This window comes from Gracilinanus agilis, chromosome 3 (genome assembly GCF_016433145.1).
Source record: "Gracilinanus agilis isolate LMUSP501 chromosome 3, AgileGrace, whole genome shotgun sequence".
Lineage (NCBI taxonomy): Eukaryota > Metazoa > Chordata > Mammalia > Didelphimorphia > Didelphidae > Gracilinanus > Gracilinanus agilis.
Window position 1 is genome coordinate 340,944,950 of NC_058132.1, and position 20,794 is coordinate 340,965,743.

A 20,794-nucleotide genomic window follows, 5' to 3' on the forward strand; every position below is an offset into this window, starting at 1 on the left:
TGCTTTACAAGTCCTTAAAATAATTTGGGAAGGTAAGTGCTATTTTTATCACCATTTTATAAATTAGGAAACCGAGTCTGAGAGGTGGACTGATCTAGGGACAGACAACTAGTAAGTTCCTGAGGTAGGATTTGAAATCAGGTCCTCTTAGCTCCAGGTCCAAAGTCCTGTCTGTCTACTGAACCACATAGCTGCCACTACGGTCTTGGGCAAATCATTTGACCTTTCTAGACCTCGATTTCCTCATCTGCAAAATGAGGTTTTCAGACTTTATGACTTCTAAGAATCTGTAAAGTTTTAATGATTTTTGAAAACATGCATATACTCTGGTTATAGGCTGCACTTTCCCTCCAAAATCTGCTCTCATAGAACCTGTATAGTGGCCTGTATAATCAAGATTTGTTTTCAGTTCATTATTTCAATAAATATTTTCTAAACATTTACCATGTGTGGCACACTGTCCTAAGTTCTGCAAGAGTTACAAAGGCCAGCTATCATATGGATTTATGTGTACTGTTTCAAAGCTATCTCATTTTTAAGGGTATGAAATGTATTCAGGAGTGGACTAAATCTGAAAACCATAACTTCCTTGTTAGACTCTAAACTCCCATGTCTTGTCATATTTCCCAAGAGCACGAAATGTCTCTCACAGTAAAGTCTGGGAGCTTCAAGTCTCTTCCTTTCTTTGTATGATTCTGAAATGACCAGTATAGGGTTCTACACATCCTCATGGCAGGATATTTAGGAGACTGACATTATAGAGATAGTCTTAGAGGTACAGGGGGATGTTGATAGAGGTAAAAATTGTTACATGAAATCCTGACAGTGACAACATTTTAAAAAATGGATTCTTATTTTGAATTTTAGGAGCCCTAATGAATCTCATAAAGCCAACTCCTTAATCACTTTTATAAATGTGAATTTCCATACAATGGCTCTGTTTAAAGCCAATTATCTCAGCAGTGTTTTGTTATAGCTACTATTATATGAAAGCTCAGTCTGAGTTATCACCTAAAACTAGAAAAAAATTAAATAATTCCAAATATAACATACTACCCATTTGAACCTTAATTTCATAGCCTAGGTCACTAAGTAATTAATTGCATGGTAAACTTTATATATATAAATAAATTTCTATAAATCAGTTAGATTAAGGAACTAACCTACCCCAGATCAGCATCTGTGCTAAATTACTACACTGCTTTTGGCTAAATCATTAACACTTGATATTATGCTTGCTTATACATACCTCAGGAGATTTGTTTTCTGGTTCCCATGTCTATAATAAAGTTTGGGGATTGGGATTTTTTTTTCCTTGGTGGGTATCTGAATTTGTGATTTCATCACTAGGGAACTCAAAGTGTTGAAATTCCTTCCACCAACATCTGAAATTCATATATAACTTAAAATGATTTTCCTGGGCCAGTAGGAGGTTAAATGATTTGCTCATTGTTATATACTGAATTTGTAACAGAAGCAAGATTTGAACTTAGGCCTGACTTCCAAGCTTTCAGAGACCACCNTATATATATATATAAATAAATAAATTTCTATAAATCAGTTAGATTAAGGAACTAACCTACCCCAGATCAGCATCTGTGCTAAATTACTACACTGCTTTTGGCTAAATCATTAACACTTGATATTATGCTTGCTTATACATACCTCAGGAGATTTGTTTTCTGGTTCCCATGTCTATAATAAAGTTTGGGGATTGGGATTTTTTTTTCCTTGGTGGGTATCTGAATTTGTGATTTCATCACTAGGGAACTCAAAGTGTTGAAATTCCTTCCACCAACATCTGAAATTCATATATAACTTAAAATGATTTTCCTGGGCCAGTAGGAGGTTAAATGATTTGCTCATTGTTATATACTGAATTTGTAACAGAAGCAAGATTTGAACTTAGGCCTGACTTCCAAGCTTTCAGAGACCACCATGCCTCACTGCAGCTCACAAATTAAAGTTTATGTAGAGTTACACATACACTGCCATTTTCCTGTCCATGTCCTCTTCACCTGGATACAACATTCAACCTCCATATCTACTGTGCTCATAGAATAACAGATTCTCAGTACTGGAACTTTTCATCTAGGCCAGCCATGCCTTAAGTAACATTCCTGATGGGTGTCTATTCCAATTCTGCTTAAAGACTTCCAATGAAATATAAATTAATTTGAATAATGTCCACTGCAACATAATCATGATTATAGCCTCCTACATGTTTATTTAATAAAAAGTTTCCTTTTGAGGAGGTAGGAAGATTCAAAGTATGTGGTACAATGCTTGATACACCTTCCCAAGTGATTTTTTTTGTGTATGATGAGGACAAATGGGGCAAAGGGAAAATGATTAAACTGTAGCTAAAATTAATGGCAATGATGGAAGGGGACACCCAATTATTAGTAAGACCCATCATAAGAAATGACATTCCCCATTCATTTTTGCTACCAAACTCTAAAATTCACTGTCAATGCTCAACTAGATGAGCTCTTTAAAAGACTAACTCTGTTCTTTGAGTGGTAACACTATGCTTAATGCAGTAAGGACCATTTATGACAATAGAGATAACTGTGTGCAAGTTTCCAGCTATATTCAGTTAACAAGAAAAACAATGAGGCACTCAATTGTTTGATTTTCAAGCACATGTATCCACAAGGCAACTTGTGTTTTCACCTACTAAAAATAGAATCTGGAAAGGGACAAAAGTAATAAATCTTGAAGTAGTAGGCAGGTATCACTTAAAATCTTAAGATTGTTGGGAGAGACCTCAGAGTCATCTTGTCAAATCCCGTATCACAGGTGGCAATTCCCCCACAATAACCCTGACAAGTGATCAGCCAACCTCTGCTTCCATAAAATAAGGGGCAGGTGATACACCCTACTTAGTAGAGGACTTCTCATTATATGTTATTGCCCAGCTCTAACTGGAAAATTCTTCCTTATACTAAAGTGAAGTTGATCTTTCTGTCTTATCTATCGTAAGTTCTTGACTCTGGGTTTTTCCCTTCTGGAACAACACAGAAATTCAACTCACTTCACATGGCAGTCTTTTAAATACTTGAAAGACAATTACTATATTCCCTTAAGTGTTCTCTTCTCTAGTTTAAATATACCCAGTTCCTCACATATGACTTCTTTTCAGAAGCTCAATACTCTACAAAAACTATAATCATCAATTCAATTCACCATCCCAAAAAATTAATAGAGAGGAAAACCATTTTCAAGTTTGTAAAATTATAAGAACTAAATTCTTAACTGATACTCATTCACGAGACTTTTATGATCAGGAGATTTATTTCAACTTTTAGGCCAGCATGCAAAAATAAATTTAAACTCCACCTCTGATGTAGTAGTGACGTGCTTACTATACTTGGAAAATGGGAAATTACATTTTCTTAAAGACTATGAAAAAAGGGAAAGCATCAGCATAATCATAAATAAGATTTAGAGAATTTTTTCAAAAGGTTTGTCTAGAGTGGGGGCTATATGTCTAGTTTGATTTGTGTGTAGTAGAGATAATTTCTACAATAATTTCATTCCTCTATCACTAAACACAAAATTACTTCTAGGTCAACAGAACCAGGTTTTAAATAGCTAAAAAGAACAAGTAAAAGACAGTATGGTTATATACTCAGTAATTCCTACAGGCCAGGTCAGGTCATCAAGGATATCAGTAATGCATATGGAACATAGAACAGATAAAATGCTTCCCTAGACCATTTTTAGCACAAGGTACCTAATTCTAGAAGGAATACTTATGGCCTCCCAGAAAAGAGTGAAATGAAAAGTATTCTGGCCTCTGTGCAACCTTGAAAAGTTGGAGGCTTAATGGAGTTTTAGAAGCAACATAAAAGAAATAGGGCTCTGAATCTGATGCATTAATCTAGAGGAGTTAATTTAACTGAGCTAAGGCCTTCAATTCTGTAGTTAATTGAAGATAACATTTCACATATTTATAAACTGCAGTAAACACTCCTATTTTGTATCCACCTGAAGATGGTACATTCATTTTATACTATAGCAAAAATTCACAATCAAACAAAAATATTCTGGTATTTATAGGAAGCATATCTTCAGGTTCCAATATACTCGTTTCTAGCCCAGAAAAGATCATGGTCAAAAGGTCAAGAGGATGGAGTTTACTACAAATATGTGGAAGTCCAGAAATGAAAATCCCCGAGTGCTGACATACTAGAGCAATCAAGGAATAGCTCTATCAAACAACTAAGTAATATTATTGGGAAAATAAAATTATTTGGGTCATGACAACCCAAATTATCTTGGACAATAAAAAGATCCTCAAGACACCCTAATTTAGGGGAAAATATACCAATACTTGGCAGAAGGAAGTGTGTACTTATTGCATTCAAAAGGTCTGAACTCTCTAGTTCTAACCAAAAAAAAAAAAAAAAGAGAGAGAAAAAGATTTATTCTGTGCCCAGAACATTCATGATTCCCATTGCAAAGGAAAGAGCCCTGAACCTGGAGCTCTAAGACACAGATACTAATACTGAATTCGTTTTGAGGACTTTCAGGAAGTCTCATAACTTTTTTGTACCACAGGTTCCTTCTCTGTACAATTTGGATAAACAATAACCATTTTTCATATCATCCCTGATAGTGTGAAGATGACATAATAGAAATCATTTTTAAAAGCAAAAAGTAATATAAAAACTATAGGATAATTTACAAATATTCAAGATATGCTCTCAAAAGTCCAAGGCTTCTCTATATTCTTGGCAAAAATCTACCCCCCCACCCCGAGATTCACAAAATCCTAGACAACAAACCATTCCCAGTTTGGCAGAAGCAAGAATGTTGGATGTATACAGAGTGATGTGGATACTGATAGATGAAAGAGGGAATAAAATCTGACATAAATAAATCTTTCTGACATAAAAATTTTAAAAATCTTTCTGTTCGATTCTTGTTGAAAATCTTTATAAAAACCTTATTAGTCCATACGTTCCTTTCTCAGTAATAAGTACAGCACAGTGAATATCATCTCCTGTTTCTTTGATGATTTATGACTTAACGTGCCTCAGGGTCGTGATTCTGAATGTCAATTCTTCTTGCACAATCTTGTAGTTATAAAAGGAGTTGAATGTGTACTGACCCTAGCACCTACCCTGTATTGCTTTTTCAAATAAATCCCTGATAACAGCTTTTCTTGTCATTTGCTGCTTTCTTTTAGAAGTTGACTGCAGCAAAAGAGTTCTGGTTAATCAAGGTTTATACTGTAAAATATATTATATGCACATAATAAAAATGCTTAGGTGAGATCCTATAAAAGTATACCAACATATATAAAAAGGGACATTGTAATTAAAACTACCTAAAGATGAATTTCCCTACGTATCTTCGTCTTTCTTCGGCTTCTTTCTGACATCTCATTTAGTTACAAATGTATCTTTTCACCAGCAGCATAAAGTCCACGATTTTTCAAGAATACCAAACTCCATGAAATTATAGATTGTTAAAAATGAAAGGAACCTTAGAAATTCTCTCATCCAGCTTCCCTTTCATTTTACAAATGAGTAAGAGCAGCTAGGTGGCACAGTGGATAGAATGCTGACTTTGGAGTCTGGAAGGCCCAAGTTCAAATCTAACCTCAGACATTTACTATGTGATTGTGGCTAAGTAAGTCACTTAACCCTATTTGTCTCAGTTTTCTCATCTGTAAAATAAGCCAGAGAAGGAAATGGCCAACTTTTCTAGTATCTTTATGAAGAAAACCTCAAAAAAGGGGTCATGAAGAGTCAGGCATGACTTCACAACAATGAAATAAACCTAAATAGGCAGTGACTTGCCAAAGGCTGGTGGAGGCAGAGCTAGGATTTGAATACGGATCTCCTGACTCCCACTCCAATATTCCTCCTGCTATCTCAGGAAGCTCCCTTAAAATTTTCTGCTTGGAAACTTTGGTTTCATTTTAAAAAAAAAATGAGACATTCATGAATACAGCTGCCAAAAGCAGAACTGATGTCTAATGGATTTGATAACTGTAGGCAGTTTTTGTTTATGCCTGGATTAACAATACAGAATTTCAAAGTATTTGGACATCTTTTACAATTTTGTCAGGAGGACTGCTGAGGACTTAGACAGTTAATGGTTTAACTCTGCAAGCACTGAAAGGTAATAACAGGTCTAGAGGGATAGGTGAATTTTCTGCCTTATAGTAAACTCTAATAAAACTTGTTAATAATGGCCACTTCCAAAACTATATATAAGCAGCTTCTGAATATGACTATCTCCTAACTATTTCTGAAGCTCTCACATAAGTGAGACTGCCAGGATCATCTTCATAATTAGGTGATTTCTAGGGTTAAGGATGCAAGTGAAAACTTTAAAAGTACCAATTTTTAAAAAAATTTCCTTCAGACACACAAATGCACATTACCGTTAGTGTATAATCCAACAATCTGACATTTAGTTACTACTTTTTCATTTCAAATAGAAGTCTGCCAGTATGCCATAAGCATCTTTTTATTTAATCTACACTACTGCCTCACAAAGGCAAAGACCAGCATTGGTACCAGTTCATTCTTGGTTTGGAGAACTAGTACTAGATTCATGTTCTTCTCACTGAGAAAGGCCAATGTGTTGCTTGCTACTAGTTATCTTCCACATTTACTTTGTCCTTCCACAAGTTTAGCAGAGCAAAAAATAGGCCTGTCTTCTCGGTGTGCGACGATGATCCCTCAGCCAGTAATGTTTTTGAAGACTTTTGGAAGACTTCCATGGCAGGTGTACACGGGGGTCTGTTGTTTTAAAACAACAAAAAGAAGGTGGAGAAAGGAGGGGAAATAAAGCTTCTCATGTCTGGCGGAAATCTTCCCCACTGACAGGCAGGAGGCTCTCTTTACCCTTCTAGGCAGCTGTTGCAGGCAAATGTTGTTGGACATGTTTTTAGACATTATAATCAGGAGACTTGCCCTGGGGTTGCCTTAGCCAGATCTGTAGTGTCACAAATACTCCCACCGTCACATGAAAGAAAAGCTGCCAGAGGTTGCGGAGTTCATATAGATACATGTTGCATAGACAAATTAAGCCAAAAGTCAAGAAAGATTTTACGTTCCTCCAGCCAGTGCAGTAGATGAGCAAATAACACTGTCCAAAAACAAAAATCAAAAGACAATTATTATTGGTCAGGAAGGGAACTTTTCGCTACCAAAATGCAATAGGCCAGCAAAAATAACAGCCAGAACAATACTTACATATACTTTATATACAGAACAATACTTATATAACACTTACAATTTGTAAAATAAATACAAATGTTATTACATCTCATCCTCACAAAAAAACCTGTTTTACAGAAACTGAGGCTGAGAGAGGTTAAATGACCTGTCCAGAGTCACACAGCCAATAAGCATTTGAGGTAGGATTTGAATTCAGGTCATCCTGACTCCAAGTCCAACATTTTATGAATTATGTCACCTAGCTGTTTTGGAAATGAATAAGATATAGTATTCAGGGATAAATTAATTTAGTTCACCACCTTTAAATTTCATAGCTTACAGAGAAGAGGGTATTTTCTTTTATTCTCTTTTACTTTTCTAAAAGAAAAAAATGCTAAGTGTAATATTTAAGTCAGAAGCTCAGTTGGATAATCCCCACAAAGCAGGCTAGGCAAATTTCCCTGGGTGACAGGCCACTAGGCTGTCTATCCAGGGACTGAGCCCTCTGCTGCTCCTTCCTCCCTACCCTCAACCTAGAAAAGTACAAAGACTAAATACAACATATATGATTTCTGATAAAATGTTGGTGAGAATTAATGTGAACGTAAAGGGCTGCTATCCTAAAAGTCAATTCCAAATATGAGGTACTTAAAGCCATGACCACTTTCAAGGTCTAACACGGCACAATAAACTTATGGCCACTCAAAGTAAATGTATTCCCCAAACCCCTCTGTATATATTGGAATACAGTGGTATACTTGAATATCTTCGCAAACTTACAATGAATAATAACAGAAAGAATCTTAAGCAATTCAACCAACTTCCAGAAGAGATCTAAAATTCACCAGTCAATATAAAATGCCCCCAAGTGATAGTACAAAGCATCATGTGGAAGAAGGCAATGTTCCCATACTAAATGGAAGGCTGGATTCAGAAAAAATTTAGTGGAGATGAGTATCCTAGAGTGGGTAGAAAACACTAAAAATGCAGATAAACTAAGAATGAAGCAGTGATGACTGAAATACATCCTGTTAAACTAGCCCATAGATTGTTATAGTTTAAAAAAATCACAAAGTATGAGAAATGTGGAGGAACTGTGATCTCCCATGATGAAGAGTCCACCCATACTGACAAAATTACTGATGTACCCAAATACCAAAGTAAAAGCCAGTTCAGCCCCGATAAAAAAAAAAAATTAGACTATCTGGATATTTAAGATGTCACCATTCAAATAAATTGATTTTGCAATTAATTATACCTGTGAGAACACAATTTTTCACCTGTTTAACCCAATAGCTTATCTTCTGGTTTTATATATGTACATATGTGTACATATATCTTTATACACAGACACATCTGTATATATGTATGCATGTGTATGCATACATGTATATATCACATTCCCAATAGACTTCCTTTATACATAACTACATATATACTCTGACCTATATACAGATGCATGTAACTATAGACACCTATTATATATATCATTTACATGCAAATACTTACATGTGTATTGGTATTTAAGTTTTATTGATGCTTTTTACATCATTTTCTCCACCCCCAAACCTATCTGAACTCTTGCTTGTAACACAGTTTTAAAAAAATTAAAACCAACGAATGGTGATCACAGCTTAAAATCTATCCCATCAGCTTTTCTTGTATGATTGAAATCACAGGCACACAAATGATGAGATATTTTGGTTCTGTTTGTGAGGCAGAAAGCTCTCTCTAGTCTCACAGATCTTCTTTAGCCCTTCCCATTCTCTCCCATTTCAAGATTTGTTCTTCCATTGAGGGGGCAGGGATGGGTCACATTTAGCCTTTGTTTTCCATCTCCTAACCTAACACAATGCCTTACACTCAGTAAGTGATTAATGATCACTGAAAGAATGGAGGATGAAATAACTGTGCCTTGCTAATCTCCTCTGCTTCCTCTGGTACTCTCAGTCTGAGAAATAGCAAATTATGCATAAGTTTTTCAGATCTGCTCAAAAGGTACTTGGAACAGATTCTGATGGATAGAGAAAATGAGATCACATCAGCATTTAGTAAACTGTGGGCCCCTAATGACTGTTTATAATGAAAAAATATCAACATTATATTTCTTTCCAGTAAGATTTGTGGTAAGAAATGTCATCTGGCATAATGATCATCTATTCCCCTCTCAAAAAAGAGACTTGAGAGACATTGTTTCATCATGATGCAACAATCTACCTTGACATCCCTCTGTAGAGCATTTTGATTCGCTCCTTTTAAAGCAAAGCATCCACAAATTATCTTAAGAAGCAATAAAGATTGACAACCACAGAGATCAGATTTCATTCACAAAGCTCTCATTCACTACATTCAAACTTGATAAATTTGGCAGCTGGGCAATTTCTGAAGATAACAATAAATAAACAGGGAAAAACAAAAAATAAAATGAACTGGGAGACCCACTGGAACTGAAGTTCCTAATAAAAGTAGATACAAGATATACAAGAATCCCATGCCTTTGTTCTAATAATGACCTTGAAAGCTTGCATTGAATTATAACAACTCTGAGGAACCACCTCCCACCTATATGATTGGCTAATGTAACTGAAAAGGAAAATGATAAGTGTTGGAGGAGGTATGGGAGAAATTAGGGCACTACTGCACTGCTGGTAGAGTTGTAAACTGATCCAACAACCATTATGGAGAGCAATTTGGAACTATCCCCAAAGAGCTCCCAAACTGTGCATAGTTTTAACCCAGCAATACCATTACTAGGGCTGTATCCCAAAGAGATTTTCTTAAAAGGGAAAAGGATCCATTTGTCCAAAAATATTTATAACAATCTTTTTGTGGTGGCAAAGAATTGGAAAATGAGGGGATGTCCATCACCTGGGAAACAACTGAGCAAGTTGTGGTATATGATTGCAATGGAATATTATTATGCTATAAGAAATAAACAGGATGATTTCAGAAAATCTTGGAAACACCTACATGAACTGATGCAAAGTGAAGTGAACAGAACTAGAACTCTGTACACAGTTAACGGCAATACTGTATGATGGACAGTTGTGAATGACTTAGCTATTCTTAGCAATTCAGTGGTCCAAGAAAATCCCCAAGGACTTCTGATGATAAATCCCATCTAACTCCACAGAAAGAACTGATGGAATCTGAATACATAGCAGAACATTCTATATTTCACTTTCATGTTTTTTTATTTGAGCTCTCTTCAAAAAATGACTAATGTAAAAAAACTGTTTTGTATTACAGCACATGTAAAATCTGTGTAAGATTGCTTGCCATATTAAGAAGGGGGAAGGGAAAAGGGGGGATTTGGCTCAAAATTAAAGGGAAAAAAAGTAGAAAGTTTGCATTGAAATTTTGATTTGAGTTATTCTACATATAGAACTAAAATTTTGTAATGACCTCTAAACCTTGGAGTCATCTTTAACCCCTTTACTTTGAATTTCCAAAGTCAATCAGTCAGTAAATCCTAAGAATCCTTCTTTCAACACCTCTACTCCTATTCATTCCCACTGCTATCATTATGATTTGGGACTTTAATTTCTCCTTTCTGTCTATCTGCAAGAATTTACTAATAGATCTTCTGAACTCTCATATGTTTCCTGGATCTATCCATCTTGCCTTCTGTTGTTAGATGAAGCTTTCTAAAACATTTCTTGAATCAAAGAACATCAGTGCTGGATGAGCTCTTAATTTATTCCCCTCCCCATTTTAAAGCTAATTATAGTAAAAAATGATAACATTATTTGTCCATGGTTACAAGCTGACAGTAAAGCCAGGCCACAACCCAGGGTTCCTCATTCCCAATCCTCTGTTCCTCTCAGAACACTATGACTTACCTAAACCATGCTATACACCTCTTCAAATAATCTTCAATGCCTCAAAGAGAAAATTCAAACTCCTCAACCTTATATTCAAGGGCCCCTATACCTTCCCAAGCACCTCTAACTCTAATCTCACTGAATTAAACTGGCTTATTCATTAAAAAGTTCAATCTTCCACAGGTCATAAAATTCAGAATAGAAACCATTTAGTTCAATACTTTCATTAAAAATGTTTTATTTATGCCTTTGGATTTCACATAACTATCATTTCTGAATATATCTCACCCTTGGGATGCCATAGCCCATATCCTCTTCTAGCACCAGAACGGAATCCTTCTTTGTACCAAAGAAATTAGTAGCTGATTCTGGGGACATATATTTCATTATTTTATCCAAGACCATTACTAACATTTCAGTTACTCAGAGTTTGGCTTCCTTTGGTTAGGCTTCCTTTTCATTTGCATGGTTATAGTTGTATATATTGTTACTTTGGTTCTACTCATTTCACTCTGCATCAGTTCATATATATCTTCCTATGTTTCTCTAAATTCTCATATTCATTTTTCATGCCCAGTAATATGCCACAATTCTTTCAACTATTTCCTAAAGGCTGGCTACCCACTTTGTTTTCAGTTCTTTGCTTCTGTTCTTCTAGGAATATGTGTATACTCATATATATGTATACCTACCTATATGTGTATACCTACACAAGTATGTACATGTATATGTGTATTTGTGTTTCTCCCAAGTAGCAAATTGTTGGCATAGGAACTTTTCTCTTATAATACTAAACTGTTTCTGAGAACACTTGGAAAAATTCACAGCTTCACTAACAGTGTATTAGTATGTCTATCTTCTCAGTCTCCCCAAGATATGCTATCCCCATTTTTGGCCAATTTTGTCAATTTGCAAGGCAAAAGGCAAAACCTGATTTGTTTTATTTTAATATCTATTAATAATTTGGAGCAGGTTTTCATATATTATTAATAGTTTGCAATTCTTTCTTCGAAAAACACATTCAGGGAGTAGAAATGCAAAAGCAAAACGTATGACATCACTTATCACATATATATGAGTATGTGATTTGGCGTTTAGGCTCTAAAAATTGCTCTATAGCAAAAAAAGAATAAAATGGAAATAAGTATCAAGTGATAACATTTGTACAACCAAATGGAATTTCTTGTTGGCTCTGGAAAGGGGGAGGGAAGAGAAGAGGGAAAGACAACAAATCATGTAAACTTGGAAAAATATTTAGAAATTTAAAAAAACACTCATTCATATCCTTTTACCACTTGTCTACTAGGAACAACTCTTCTTCATTTTATAGATGAAGAAACTGACGCTCAGAGAGACAGTTATTTGCCCAGTGTCAGAGGAATAGTAAATACCCAAACCAAGATTCAAATCCAAGTCTTCTGAAGCCAAATCTAATGCTCTGTCACCTGAGACTTAGAGAAACCTTAGTTCAAATCCTGTTTTAAAATACACACTGTGTGAAATGTGGGCAAAGCCACCATTTCTTCCTCAATAAAACATTGTGAATGAGATAATGTATGTGTAATATGCTTTTCAGACCCTAAAGAACTCCATAAGTCTAGGTGGTAGTGGTGGTCATCATTGTCCTTGTCCTTATCCTCCTCCTCCTCCTCTTCCTGTGCTATCACTTCCCTGCATGCCTCTCTGCTCAGCCTGGCCCCACTGTATAGTATGCTCCTACCCTTTCATCTCTATGAAAATTTAACCCACACTTTATGGTCCATCTCAAGTCCCACCTCCTCAGTGAAAGCCTCCCTGATCACTCAGGAGAGATCACTCATTCTGGTATATAGGAAAGACTTTGGAGTCAAAAATGCTGCTACTGGTCTTAGCTCAGCCATTAAAGACTTGCGTGACTTTAGGGCAAGTCATTTCTTTCAGTGGTAGTCCATTTCCCATCTGTTAAGAAAAAAGCATCAGACCAGATGATCTCTAAGATCCCTTTAAATATTCCTTTAAACCCCGGAGTACTGTATTACACCTAAGGCATTCCTTGAATTATAAACCCTATAGGAAAGGACTATTTGTATTTCTATCATGTCCTCCACAGTTCTTCACACAGAACCTAACATACAGCAGTAATAATAACAATAATGATAGCAACTGACATAGAACACTTTAAAAGGTTCACAAAGTACTTTTCTCATAGTAATCTCATGTACCTTGTATACAGACGACCAATAAATATATGAAGAATTGCTTATTGACTAAAGTGCTTTCCTAAGCAAACAGATAAAGATAAAAAAGGTTTTATATTTGTTTTTGGAATCATCTCAAGATTCACCTTTTGCTTCTGGAAAAAGACTGGATGTCCTCTTCCACAAAGGAGGAAATTGCTATCTTATGGATACAGAGGTATCCATGAAACACAGGTATCCATCTTAGCAATTTGATTTCCTATTGCCTCCAGGAGCGATTAAAAAATCTTCTGTCTGATGTTCAAAGCCCTTTATAACCTGGCCCTCTCCTATCTTTTCAGTCTTCTTACCACTTGCCCTCCAACAGGTACCCTTCAATCCACTGACACTGACCTCCTGGCTATCGTCCATACCTGGAATGACCTCCTTACTCTCCTATTCCTGACTTCCCTGACTTTAAGTCTCAACTAAAATCCCACCTCCTGCAGGAGGTCTTCCCTTTAGTTGTTCTTATTCAGTCATTTCAGTCATGTCTGACTGTTGTGTGGCCCCTTTTGGGGTTTACTTGGTAAAGATAATAGAATGGTTTACCATTTCCTTTTCTGGCTCATTTTGCAATGAGGAGACTGAGGCCAACAGGGTTAAGTGATTTGCCTAGGGTCATACAGCTAGTAAATGTATGAGGCTGGATTTGAACTCAGGAAGACTCATCTTTCTGACTTCAGGCCTAGCACTTTATCCCCTGTGCCACTTAGCTGCCTTACTTCTTGTATAGGAAAGAACTTTTTCTAATGGAATAAAACTGATACTTGTAATACTCTTGACCTTGCTATCACCTATGCTCTATTTTCATAGCAAGAATTTGGAAATTCTTTATCTTACCATAACCTTATAACATTCCATATTTCCCTATGCCTCACTCCTCAAATTTATTCTTCATCCTCACAGTGACCTTCAACAATTGTTTTCCCCTTAGTCTTTTCCCAGACCATTGCCCCTGATCTGGTTTCACTTTTCACTTTTCTCTTTTCCCAATCCCAACTTTAAGGTTGACAAGTTCGACATTACTCTGTCTCTCTCTTTTTTTAAAATAACCCTTACTTTCTGTTCCAGTAACAACTCTAGACCAGAAAGGCCAGGGCTAAGCAAAACAAGATTAGGTAATTTGCCCAGGATCACACTCAGTCAAGAAGTAGCTAAGGCCAGATTTGAACCCAGGTCCTCCAAACCACAAGTCTGACACTCTATCCACTGAACCACCTAGCTGCCCTCCTACTGTCATCGTCTTCTTTTTTTTTTTTTTTTAAACCCTTAACTTCTGTGTATTGGCTCATAGGTGGAGGACTGGTAAGGGTGGGCAATGGGGGTCAAGTGATTTGCCCAGGGTCACACAGCTGGGAAGTGTCTGAGGCCGGATTTGAACCTAGGGCCTCCTGTCTCTAGGCCTGACTCTCAATCCACTGAGCTACCCAGCTGCCCCCCCTCCTACTGTCTTCTAATCCTATATTCCTTGCCCACTTGTCCTTTTTGCTGCTCATACCTTGTAAAACTCTTAAGCTAGAGTTATTTCCATTGACCACATCCTCCATTTTCACTCATATACTGCTAAAAGAAGTCATAGCACTCTACTGACTGCCCAGTACAAAGTTATATTATCTAATTTCAACTGTATAGCAAGGTAAACCTTTGTACCTCTTCCTTATCAGGGCCTTATCAATACTCCCCGAAACACCTATTCCAAACTCTCTCTTCTTTCCTCAAGGCTCCCCAAACCCTCTTCTTTCTTAGTGACCTTATCAGTCCCCTTGGGTTTAACTATTATCTCAATGCAGATGATTTCAAGATCTATATGCTCAGTCCTAGTCTCTTCCCTGAGCTCTGGCATCAGCAATTCCCTAATGGACATTTCAAAGTGGATATTTCACAGGCATCTGAAATTCAATATCTCTAAAACAGAATTTGTTATTTTTTCCCAAAAGATAACCTGATTTATCAACTTCTCTATAATCTGTTAAGAGCTCCACTGACCTTTTAGCCAACCAGGTTCACAACCACAGAGTAAGCCTTGACTTCTCACCTTCCTTCATCTCACATACAAAAGTTTCATCAGTGCTACCTCTATGATATCTTTTGTATGTCTCCTTTCCATCCATAATCAGTAGACTACTTCAGGTCCTCATCACTTCTTCCCTGGAATAATGCATTAGCCCACTAATTGGTCTCCTTAACTCAAGCCTTTTCCATCTCCAATCTATTGTCTATATAGTTATGATTTTCCTAAAGAAAACATCTAAGTCATTTGTATGCTAAATAAATTCTATTAGCTCTCTTATTTCTAGCAAAAAATACAAAATTCTCTTCTTGGAATTTAAAGTCCTCAATCTGGCTCCAACTAAGCTTTCCATTCATATTATACTTTATTCCCCTTCACGCACTCTACAGTCCAGATAAATCAGTCTTCTTGCTTTTAAACTTGACAGGGCATCTGCAGTCTCTGAGTCTGTATTTCCTGTCTTTGCACAACCTATTCCCCATGCTTTGAACACATGCTCTCATTCATTTCTCAAATTCCTAGATTTCTTCAAAACTTACCTCAAACACTGTCGTGTACATAAAAGCTTTTTCTGATCTCCAGTTACTGGTACTTTTACCAGAAAATTACCTTGTATTTATTTTGCATATACTTAGTCTGTATGTCCTAAAATGTATACTCCAATATAAAACAAGTCCTTGAGAATAGCAATTTAATTTTTTTCTTTGTATCCCTAGTGCATGCCACCATGCTTGGCACATTTAGTAAATGCTTACTGATTAAAAGGGAGGTGCTCTTTTAAAAATGAATCAGAATCTTACCTGGTATAAACAAGCTGCTGTTCCAAGGAAAAATGCAATGACGTAACTGAAATCCTCACCATCATTCTGTGAAAACAAAAAAAGAAAAGCCATTTCTTTTTCAGGGGCAGAGGAGGGGAAAGGAAAAGTGGCCAAATCCAACAAAACATTCTAGGGGAGACATGTTAAATGACACAATACACACGGTAAAGTCAGTATAAAATGAAGCCTAGACATCATTAATGGCACCTAGTTGGTACAGCAGATAGAGCAGCAGGCTTGGAGTCTTCCTGAGTTTAAATCTGGCCTCAGACACTTCCTAGCTGTGTGACCCTGGGCAGGTCACTTAACCCTGTTTGCCTCAGTTTCCTCATCTATAAAAGGAGCTGGAGAAGGAAATAGCAAACCACACACTTCTTTGCCAAGAAAACCCCAAATAAATCCAGGAAGATTTGGACACAACTGAAAAACTATTTAACAACAAAACATCATTAAAAGTTAAAGCAGAAAAAAAAATAGGGCCTGTACTTTGGTGTCTGGAAGCATATAAAGTAGTTGGTCTGAGTAAAGAGTATGAAAATGTTTCCAATGAGAGTTGGACATTGTAATCTTTGAGGAGACCAAGAAAGGAGTTGCATTGTATGCCAGAGGAAAGTAAAATCTTTTGGCACAGCTCACAGGAAGTTCAATCAGCAGGATGCATAGGATGAGGAACTTAGTCCTGTTCCATATCAATACAGTACTTCTGAAGGACCTTCCCACAATGTCCTTGGGCAAGGAAAAGAAAAAACTAAATATCATGATGGCCTGAGGATACACTTAGGGTACTTCCTCAGCCAGTAAATAAACCCAGTCTCTAATTCCAATTCAGTCCTCTCCTGAGTCTAAGAAATCCCCATATCTGGGTGACCTGCATTAGATTTGATTCTTCCTTCGATATTTTAAAAGCAGCTTTAAATGCAGCTCTGCTTTTCTTTTCCCCTTAAATATCTTAGTAATTCATAAAATCAAGATAAGTTCCTTTTTCCTTCTCCATGAAACTTCCCTGATCACTCCATGTCATGTTGATCTCTTCATCTTCTGGATTCCCACAAATGCTTCATTTTTATTGACTGTATCTGGGATTTTTAACCTCTTTGTGTCATGGACATCTATGAAAGTCTGTGAAGCCTATGGATCCCTTCTCAGAATAATGTTTTTAAATACATAAAAGACAGAAGAAATAAATTATATAGAAATGTAATTATAACATTTAAAAAAACAAGTTCACTCTTTATGGTGGCAAAAAAATCAGAAAATGAGGGGATGCCCTTTTTAAAAAATATTTAATAATATTTTTTTAGAAAAGTTAACATGGTTACATGATTCATGCTCTTACTTTCCCCTTCACCCCCCCCCACCCACCCCCCATAGCCGATGCACATTTCCACTGGTTTTAACATGTCATTGATCAAGACCTATTTCCAAATTGCTGATAGTTGCATTGGTGTGGTAGTTTCAAGTCTAGGGGGATGCCTTTTGATTGGGGAATGGCTTGACAAATTATGGCACCTGTTGGTGATGGGATATTATTGTGCTAAAAGGAATAATGAACTGGAGGAATTCCATGTGAACTGGAATGACCTCCAGGAATTGATGCAGAGTGAAAGGAACAGAACCAGGAGAACATTATACACAGAGATGGATACACTGTGGTACAATCTAACGTAATGGACTTCTCTACTAGCAGCAATGCAATGATCCAGGACAATTCTGAGGGACTTATGAGAAAGAATGCTACCCACATTCAGAGGAAGAACTGTGGGAGTAGAAACACAGAAGAAAAACAACTGCTTGATTACATGGGTCGATGGGGATATATGACTGGGGATGTAGATTCTAAATAATCACTCTAGTGCAAATATAAATAATATGGAAATAGGTCTTGATCAATGATACATATAGAACACAGTGGAATTGCATGTTGGCTATGGGAGGAGGGGAGAGAAAGAACATGATTTGTGTAACCATGGAAAATTTTTCTTAATCAATTAAATAAAAATTTAAAAAATAATAATAAAAACATAGCGTTGGGCAAACAAATAAACAAGTTCACGAACCCTAGATAAACAACTTCTGGCCTATATATGATTTGTTTACATTGATCACATATATTGTCTTATATTATTAATTAAATTTTTCCTCATGTGTAATCTCCTCCCTCTCATTAAATCATTTTCATTAGCACACTCACAAGGACTGTATCTTACACTTACTTTGTTCTCCTGCAGACCTAGCGTGGAACTATATTTGTAATATATGTTAAATGAATGAATAAAAAATACTGAGTTGAATTATGCTATTAAAAACTACATTTCTACTCACATTTTAAAAGACAAACAAATATAGACAGCATAGGAAATGTTGGTATGGGGAAGAGCAAACTGTGGGGATACACAAAGCTATAAAAGATGGACTATATAAAATGAAAAAGAAAAAGGTCATGCAGATATAAGAGAAAAGTTCACTTTTGTGAATCATCAGACAGTCATCAGCCAAAACATGCATCAAACAGGTCCACTAAACAAGTCATGGATGCAAAATATACATCTTCAAGAAAATACTACTCAGGATTGATGCTTGGTGATAAAGAAATCAAAGAACTCTTTCTGTTAAGCTTGTCCTAAAGAGTATAAAGACTTGGAGCAGCTAGGTAGCTCAGAGGAGATAGAGAGCCAAGACCTGGAGACAAGAGGTCCTGGGTTCAAATATGACCTCAGAGACTCCATAGCTGTGTGACCTTTGGTAAGTCACTTAACTTCTTTTGCTTAGCCCTTGCCCTTCAATCCTGAAGTTGTTATTAGAACAGAAATCAAGAGTTTTTTTTAAAAGTAACAACTTCCTTTAACATTTTAAATTGAGTAACATTTCTCTGTTGAACAAAGAAAAACTAAGAGTGACAGCAATATTAGGTGCTCCTGATTTCTGGGTGCTATTTTTTTGGTAATCATTGCAAATCACTTTCTTAAAATAGAAAATGAGGCAAACAGATCATTTCTATCTTGGAATCCAACCAATATATTTTCTCAACAGTGCTCCTTGGAGAAAAAAAGATAACATTTATAAACTCAGTCTGGAAAAATCATATTCATTTCCATAATGTGTCAGTTTATAATAAATTTATTCATATTTATAACTTCAGAGAAGTATTAAGAAATGACTAACTCATCTGACTAGTTAATGCATACTATATATCCTCTCTAGAAACAAATTGTGAATTACAAATGCAAGCTGTTTCTACCCACCGTAAAAAATCCCAGACCTCAATCATGTTTTAACCTCTTCTCTTTCCTATTTTATCTGAGAAAACCAAGAAGACTATTGTTTCTATCAATCCTTGTTTCATCATCCTTAAAAAAAGTCATATTAAATGATCAACAGTACAAATACATAAGTATACATAAAAATGGTGTGAGCTATATAGTATACTTGTTTTTAAATATGTCCCTGGCAAAGTAACAGCCTAAAAGATAAATAGGGTGGTAATCATTTTTCTGAACACAAATTGCAAACAGACCAAGACCTTACAATAAACTGAACTTTGAACTAATGGCTTACATATTGCTACCTTTCAAAAAACTACACATATAATGCCAACAATTTTAAATTAAATCCTGGGTTCATGGAGTTAATTCCAAGGATTGGACAAATGATTAGGTTCTCTGGCACTTCACACAGTTCCTGACACATTGCAAGCATTTAATAAATGCTTGATGACTGACTGAAAATGCCAGTCCTGCCTATCCCTGAATATCTAGTAGCAAATACCCTCTCAAATGAGTTCTTAAGCAGGGGTCTGTGAACTTTTAAAAAATATGTTGATGAATGTATTTTAATATTAATGGTAGAGTCTCTTATAATCCTTCTTATTTTATGCATATTCTAAAGAGTCTAAAGATTTCACCAGACTGCCAAAGGATGCCATGGCATAAATAAGTTGAAAAAGTGAAGAACTTCTGCTCTAAATAGTTATGTGATAAATATTATCTCTATACAATTAGCAGATGGAAAGCAAAACCTCACACTCAATACACATTCCAGCGTGGTTCACAAAAGATCTGAATTATAACTGGCCAGATCTTTGAGGAAAAATTAATATGAAAAATGTGAATGGGGACAAGATCATCCCTTCAGTATTTCCATATAATGGGCATGCTTCTCTGGGCCACTGGAGTTATCTTGTTCTACCAGTTTTCTCCATGTTAACCCAAGTATCAATATCTATGTGAGGATAGTAGAGCAAGTCTTGGGTAGTAATGCACTTTGAAGCTAGATTGCTCATTTATTAAAACTCGCTGTTTCTGAATATTTTATCTCCCATTCTCTCTATCTTCTTCAAGTTTCTTTCATCACATACTACTTTTTAACGCACCTATTTGTATACATGTCATACATACTCCATCTATTGGACAGAAAGTCCTTGAGGTCATAAATTGTCCATTAAATCTAGTTTCTAACAGAACATTCTCATAGTAGATACTTAGAATTCTACCACACATTATAATTAGAAGTAACTATTTCCTATAAAGTTATAAATATGGCATATTACCTGTAGGAGACTTTCTATGGCATGAAAACCTCGAATTAAATTCAGAGCCCCACATAAGAGACTAAGAATAAATGCCACAATTCCTGACAGAGTTACTGGCTCCAGTCGCTGGTGAGCTGGGGAAAAAAAAAGAAAGAAAAAGAAAAATGGTCAAAAACAAGCACTATTATCTCAACTATATCTAAATCT

At 36.0% G+C, this 20,794-nt stretch overlaps 1 protein-coding gene across 1 annotated transcript in view; it reads right to left on the bottom strand.

Moving 5' to 3' along the window:
- Positions 1 to 6,448: 6,448 nt before the first annotated feature.
- Positions 6,449 to 20,794, bottom strand: part of SEC22A (SEC22 homolog A, vesicle trafficking protein) — a 63,174-nt gene continuing 48,828 nt past the window's right edge. The window contains exons 5-7 of the mRNA XM_044670045.1: positions 20,606 to 20,721; positions 16,039 to 16,104; positions 6,449 to 7,113 (exon numbers count right to left, since the gene is read on the bottom strand). Of these exons, the coding sequence (XP_044525980.1) occupies positions 6,913 to 7,113; positions 16,039 to 16,104; positions 20,606 to 20,721 (383 nt within the window). The 3' untranslated portion in view covers positions 6,449 to 6,912. The remainder of the gene's footprint in view (positions 7,114 to 16,038; positions 16,105 to 20,605; positions 20,722 to 20,794) is intronic.